A 7,096-nucleotide genomic window follows, 5' to 3' on the forward strand; every position below is an offset into this window, starting at 1 on the left:
TTATAGCTTTATGGTGGCAACCTTCTACACTTTTCTATATTTTATAATATCTCTCATGTTTATCTATTCCCCATATATTTCTCATTACACAAAAAATCTAGATCTAGAGTATTCCATGTAGAATATTATTTGCATTTATTTATTGCCTAGATATTTCTCATGCAAAATATCTAGATATAGAGTATTATATTGTCTAAAGTACGATAGTATGTCTTATGCATACTCCCATTTATCTGGAAAGTTTCTCATGTAGAAGTTTCGTATTCCATAAGATACTGGGAAGGCAAATGTGTCACACCCCTAACATTTTTTTCTAGTATGATAATATTTCTTTCCTCTTAATAAAAGTAATGTTTTTTTATACTCTAGAAGTTGTTTCTAACCCAAAAACATATTTTACTACAAAAGGGTAAGTAAAAAATGTTCTACCTGTAGGAAAAAACATTTGTTCCATAAAGGACAACTAGTGTCATGTAAGAGTGCCCTAATTTATTAATTATGTAGTATTATTATTTGTACAATACTTTTTTCGAATGCATAATTGTTTTTATGGTCAAACTATTTCTATTCCTATCCTGTCATGTCAAGCCTTCTTTTGCTCTTGTCTCGTAGCGATGTCTTTTTTTTTTACTGTCTCATAGCGATGTCTATCTTTTCAACTTGTATACCTTTGTTTTTTGTTGAAGCTTTTCTATGGACCTAACGCCACTATGTGCCTCTAGGGTCTTTGTGCCTTGCAGATAATAAACACTCGCTTAGCCAGATTTGTTTAAGGTTGATAAAGTGTGACAATTCTAACACATGAAAGTATTTTGCAACCTAATCTTTAACCCTGTTACAGCATAAAAACCTCGATAAATTATAGAATGAAAAGAGAGTGCTACGAAGACTCAAAATTTTCAAGAGATATTGAAGTGTCAGTACTCTTTTATTAGTTCTTGTTGGAAAGTGAAATTTATTTAATGAGTTCATACCATTTTTTTATTGATGATAGCAATGTTCCTAGTTTATGGGAACTATTGTTTCATGTTTAGCACAAAATATTTAATATTCACTTGGGAAATTGTCACAAAGAGAAAATTGTTTTTGTTTTAGAAAAATGTTGTCATCGCTTCTTGATTTGTGAAATTGGTATATGTTCCTGTGAAAATGGCTTTTAGCTTCAATAGAAAAAATATTCAACCTTAATAAAATATAAAAAGTTCTATTTACTTATTTATAATGTACTATATATTTACTAGTCACTGATAATGAAGAGAATAGATATGAAATTTCTGTTATGTTATTTAAAACAAATGTTGTACTAGCCGTTGATAGTGTCCAACGAAGAGAATAGATACATGAAATCAACAAGAATAATAAAAAATTAAAAGAGAGAGAAAGATTTTTTTTAAAAAAAACAGATTGAACGAAACTAAAAAAACGGCCCACAAGAAGCCCGTGCGTTTTTTTCCGCCGTCGATGTATAACCTGCTTCCCTTTCCGTCCGCTGCATCCCTCTTCCCTCCTCGTTCTGTCTCTCTCGCTCGCTACCCTCTCGCTCTGACGACTGTTGGGCCGCCGCCGCCCTAGGCCAGGTGCTGAGGCTTTCGTTGGTCTCTTCGCCGGCGACGAGCTCCCACCAGGTACTCCCACCCCTTCTCTTCCCTTCCCTTATGCTGTGCGAAGCTGAGCACCGAAACCCTAACCTAAAGCTATTTAGCTATTTGACACGCCTCCTAACTTCGAAGTTTTTGCAAAAATTATTGGGTGTACATGTGTACACCCATGTCCCTTTATTGGATCCGCCCCTGCTGGGGTCAACCCGCCCGTTTAATTTTTCTGGCAATGAAGATCGTGTTGCTTTCAACTTATCTATGCATGCAAATCACACCGCACACTAAAAAAAAAGGGCGTACCCAGTGCAGAGAGCTCCCGCTCTGTGAGGGGTCTGGGGAAGGGTATTAGTGACAAGCCTTACCCTCGCCTATGCAATGCGAGACCGCGACTCGAATCCGGGACCTTCCGGTCACAGGCGGTAAGACTCTACCGCTTGCACCAGGCCAATATTAGAAGAGAAAATAAATAAAATTATAAAAAGCTAGTATTGAACAAAGATTAACAAATTACAGATTCTTCAACAAGGATTTGATAAAAATGTTAGTAAGCCATGCAGTTTAACACCAACTGGATTTGATCAAAATGTTATCAGATCTCCTACAACAACACTTGTCTCTTGGAACCAGGAGCTATCTACAAAAGCAAGTGAACAAATATTGAACAATCATAGCCAGTGCATGTAACATTTCCTTGCATAAACATGAAAGATTTGGTCAATGACCACTATCCTCAGGAAGGCTAGTCAAGTCTGCTCTTGAGAGTATTTTCATGCAACCATTCCTAAATGTGTTCTGACAACTGAGCTCAAACAATGGGCATTGACCTTCTGAGCAATGGAGTCCAACTTGCCAAGAGCCTTCTTTACCAAGAGCTCACTTGAGATACCTGAGGATTAAAGCTCACAAAACAAGTTACCAATATCAATCATTTAGGAAAGAAAGAACTCTTTCATTGGCTTTCAATAAAAGCTGGACCAAGCGGTCTGTTATCTAAAAAAATCAGTTAGGAAAGGAAGATACTGTCCAAGTTGAAGGGTTTCCACATTGACAACATCAGAAAGCTCACATGACAATATCAGAAAGTACATGCACTTGATCAATTTGACCACTTGTCTGACACCCTGCATATCTACCTTACTGTCTAAGAAAAGGGCAACCGACCTAGGGAAGTCGGCAGCTAGCTAATTAGGACAGAATACGATTAATACTAGCTAGATAGGTGGTAAACACAAGGTTTACTCTAACATAGCCTACTATAATGCATGGCGATGTGCAGTACACACTACAGACACATGCCCTTGGTTTTGGTGTGATCCTTGAGGCTCTGATCTGTCGACGCGTGCACATTTTTTCAGAGTTCTTGCCAGGAGAAGCAGAGTTGCATGCCAACTACTTGAAACAATTCATACATGCTACAAATCCTTAATGAAACCAACCAAGTTGAGGTGCTTCAGATATTCACTACACATGCTTAAAGTAACCTATTAGAAGAAAGTTGTGTTCCCCACACAAGTTGCAATCTGCTAATAGCCGAGAACATTACCACAGTAAAAACTCATGGCAGCTTGCTAACCAGCCTTTATACAAACATGACTTACCCAAACTGAAATCAAGAATAATCCAACCAGATATGACATCAAATTGGTGTTAATGATTCCAAGCAAGATATTACTTCAAAAGGAAGTGGAAAGATTTTTATTTGAGTTTGCTTTCTTGAGGGTTCCCCGACAATAGTGAAGGTGGTGGATCCACTTCAAAGAAAGCTGATAAAATCCACCAAGAAATATAGAAATGAAAACCTAGCATCTCTACTAATCCTCTAATCGGAACCAACCCGACATCTAGAAAGAAAAACGAAGCACTTCAGGGTCTCAGGGAATGGGAAGGTGGAACCTTTTGGACATGTTCGGTGGTGATTCCGGTGGTCGGTGTCATCGCTTGCGCCTGCATCTGCAGGGACATCGGCTACTGCTTCTCTTCTCAGCCACGAGCCGGGAGGTCGAAAGTGAGGTGGAGGGGAGCGGACGCCACCACTCATGAGCGGGGCAACCCTAGGGGTCAATTGGGCTCAACAGGGTTCCGACCCTTTGGACCCTCTTCCTGTTGGGGTCAGCCCGGTCCGAACCATGGGCTCAGTCTAGGAGCGGCGTGTTTGGGAATGGGTCAACCCGCCCCCCTTGCATGATAGTATGTCAGTGTTCCATGCTTGCTTTTCTCTAGAATTACAAGTTCCGAAATGCTCATTCGTATTTCATAATGAAAAATTAGTTCAAAAAATAGACTTGAGTGTTGTGTTCTCAATCTTCTTTATTTTTCCTGGTTAGGTTGTCTATATTTCCTTCCCTTTTTGAAAATGGATCATAGTTCTGACGAAGATACAGAATTAAGTGATTCTGAGATTGATGATTATGAAGGAAATATTTATGCAAGATTGATGTCAGGAGATTTAAAGGTAAAGAAGAATGGAGAAAATTACAGTTGTCTCTTCTGTAGTAGCAAGAAGAAGAATAATTACAGTAAAAGTAGTCTGGTTCAGCATGCCTCAGGAGTAAGTGCAGCACCTAATCGGAAGGCAAAAGAAAAAGCAGCCCATCGTGCCCTCTTCAAATATTTGAAGAATGATCTTGTTAAATCACCTGAACCACAGCCACATGTAATTCCTGTGGAGCCGCAACCTCTTCAGAACAGAGATGAGAAGTTTGTGTGGCCCTGGATTGGTGTCCTAGTTAATGTGCCTACTGAATGGAAGGATGGGCGCCAAATTGGAGAAAGTGGAAATCGTTTGAAGGAGCAACTATCACACTTTTGCCCACTAAAGGTCATCCCGTTATGGACTTTTAGAGGTCATACAGGAAATGCTATTGTCGAGTTTGGAAAGGACTGGAATGGTTTCAGAAATGCACGTACCTTCGAAAGTCACTTCGCGGCAGGAGGATACGGTAAGAAGGACTGGACTGGAAAAAAGAATCAAGGATCCGAGCTCTATGGATGGCTTGCTCGGGCTGAAGATTACAATTCTCCAGGAATAATAGCAGACCACTTGAGAAAAAATGGTGACTTGAAGTCTGTCAATGATCTTGCAAAGGAAGGAGCATGTAAAACTGACAGGCTTGTTGCTAATTTAGCTAACCAAATTGAGGTAAAAAACAGGTACTTACAGGAACTTGAATGCAAATACGGTGAGACAACTGCATCACTTGAGAAGATGATGGGGCAAAGGGAACAACTTCTCCAGTCATACAATGAAGGTTTATGTTATTCTTTTTGCTACTTATTATTTTTTTTTCACATGGGTCTAGTTGTATTTCCAGTTTTCTATCATCAGCAGCTGCGAAGTTTCATTTGAAAGATCAATTAATAAGCATAACCATTACCAGAAATTAGCAAGATGCAGCAGCTAGCTCGCAGGCATTCTCAGAAGATCATTGATGAGAATCAAAAGCTGCGTTCTGAACTTGAGGCAAAAATGAATGATCTTGATGTGAGATCCAAGCAACTTGATGAGCTTGCAGTGAAAATTGATTATGACAGAAGGAACCTTGAGCAGGAGAAGCAGAAGGTGTGTGATTTCTTCCATCTTTTCATCTTTCCCTCTTTAAAAGAATGGAAAGAGTTGATTTCCTTAGTGTCATATTAGTTTGAGACATGTTAGATGATAGTTCTTTTCTGTTAGCAACTTCTTCATATTAGTTATCTTCATATCTTCCATTTTGATAAGGTTGAATCAGTTAGAAATATCCATGCAAATATGTGCTTTGTTTTTGCTTGAACTCAGAATGCTATCAAATCAAGTCATCTTAAATTGGCAACATTGGAGCAGCAGAAAGCTGATGAGAATGTGCTGAAGCTTGTGGAAGAACAAAAAGTATGTACCTTGGCTCCCCCTTCTAAGATATGATGCTGTAGGTTTTAAACAATGTGTCCTATGGTAGTCTTACTGTATGGAAACTACAGAGAGAGAAACATGCTGCGTTAAAGAAGATTCTGATGTTGGAACAACAATTGGATGCAAAACAAAAGCTTGAATTAGAAATACAGCAGTTGAAGGGCAAACTAAAAGTGATGGAGCATATGCCAGGTGATGAAGATTCAGCATCAAAGAATAAAATTAATGAGCTGAGTGAGGCATTGCAAGAAAAGATAGATGAACTGGATGGAATGGAGTCACTTAACCAAACTCTGGTTATCAAAGAAAGCAAAAGCAACATTGAACTGCAAGAAGCTCGCAAAGAGCTAGAAAATGTATGTTGTTTCACTAATAAGATCTATGTGACTAATATTGTCCATCAGATTTCATGGTTATTCATCTATTGTTCTACGGCATGCTCCACAGGGCTTGCTTGATATTTCAGGTGGGCAGGCACATATAGGAATCAAGAGAATGGGAGAGCTTGATCTGAAAGCATTTTCAAAGGCATGCCAAAAGGAGCATACAGAAGATGCAGAAGTTACTGCTGCCTTTCTTTGTTCAAAGTGGGAGGCTGAAATAAAAAATCCTGACTGGCACCCTTTTAGGGTTGTCACAGTTGATGGAAAGGAGATGGTATGAGTCTTCACTTTTAGCTACTTCCATACATGTCCCTAGCTTTGTAGCCTTCTCCTTCCGTCCCACAATAAGTGCAATTCTAGTTTTCAAAATTTATCTCAAAATAAGTGTTTCTAGCTTGTGGACCACGTAGCACTTGAGGGCTTGGTTGCCCTCTGTTTCCAAAGAATAATCATTGCATGTTGGGACACTTTTTATAGGGGCGTATATGTCATTTCCTAGTAACACTAATCTACCCAAATAATCATAGAACTGCACTTATTGTGGGACGGAGTATAATTTCCTCCCTGAATCGTAGAACTGCACTGTCCTATCCTGTCAAATAGAAGTTGTTAATTTCCTCCCCTGAATCGTCAGATCCCATATCTTGTATGAATATTGTTTAGTGCTACATCCTGTACCTTTATCTCTCCCTCCCTCTCTCCCCAAAAAAAGAAACAAGGCGTGCGCTGGGGGGGGGGGGGGGGGGGGGGGTTACTTTATGTTTCAGTTGTAACTACTTGCTGTCATGTACAGGAAATGATATGGATGCTGACCTGTAAGCTCATAAGGGGAAGTGCTATTTGTATCCTTCGTTTCCTGTTTAATTTGGTGAACTATGCATCCTCGATCACTATCCATTTTTACAGATACCTTGCATTTTGTAAACATGCATTGGGTTATACTACCTTATTTAATAAGTGGTGCATGCTGTGATGTAGGAGATAATTGAGGATGATGCAAAGCTTCGAGCACTCAAAGAAGAACATGGAGAAGAAATCTATGCATTGGTGACAAAGGCGCTGCTTGAAATCAACGAGTACAAATCTAAAGGCAGTTATCCTGTGGGGGAGCTATGGAACTTCAAGGAAAACCGGAAGGTGACTCTGAAGGAAGCTGTCCAGTTTGTCCTGAGACAGTGGCGAACAAACAGGAGGATGCGATAGGCTCTCGGCCACTCAATGGTCTTGGC

The 7,096-nt window shown here is 39.6% G+C and overlaps 1 protein-coding gene across 1 annotated transcript; it reads left to right on the forward strand.

The window, feature by feature from the left end:
* The first annotated feature begins 3,928 nt into the window (after positions 1-3,928).
* Positions 3,929-7,096, forward strand: LOC136458556 (protein INVOLVED IN DE NOVO 2-like). Its single transcript, XM_066458503.1, has 6 exons — positions 3,929-4,846; positions 4,976-5,157; positions 5,374-5,463; positions 5,553-5,840; positions 5,932-6,141; positions 6,846-7,096. Exons 1-6 carry the CDS (start codon positions 3,952-3,954, stop codon positions 7,068-7,070), a joined length of 1,890 nt encoding a protein of 629 aa, XP_066314600.1. The 5' UTR covers positions 3,929-3,951; the 3' UTR covers positions 7,071-7,096.

The sequence above is a fragment of the Miscanthus floridulus genome, chromosome 6, assembly GCF_019320115.1.
Source record: "Miscanthus floridulus cultivar M001 chromosome 6, ASM1932011v1, whole genome shotgun sequence".
Lineage (NCBI taxonomy): Eukaryota > Viridiplantae > Streptophyta > Magnoliopsida > Poales > Poaceae > Miscanthus > Miscanthus floridulus.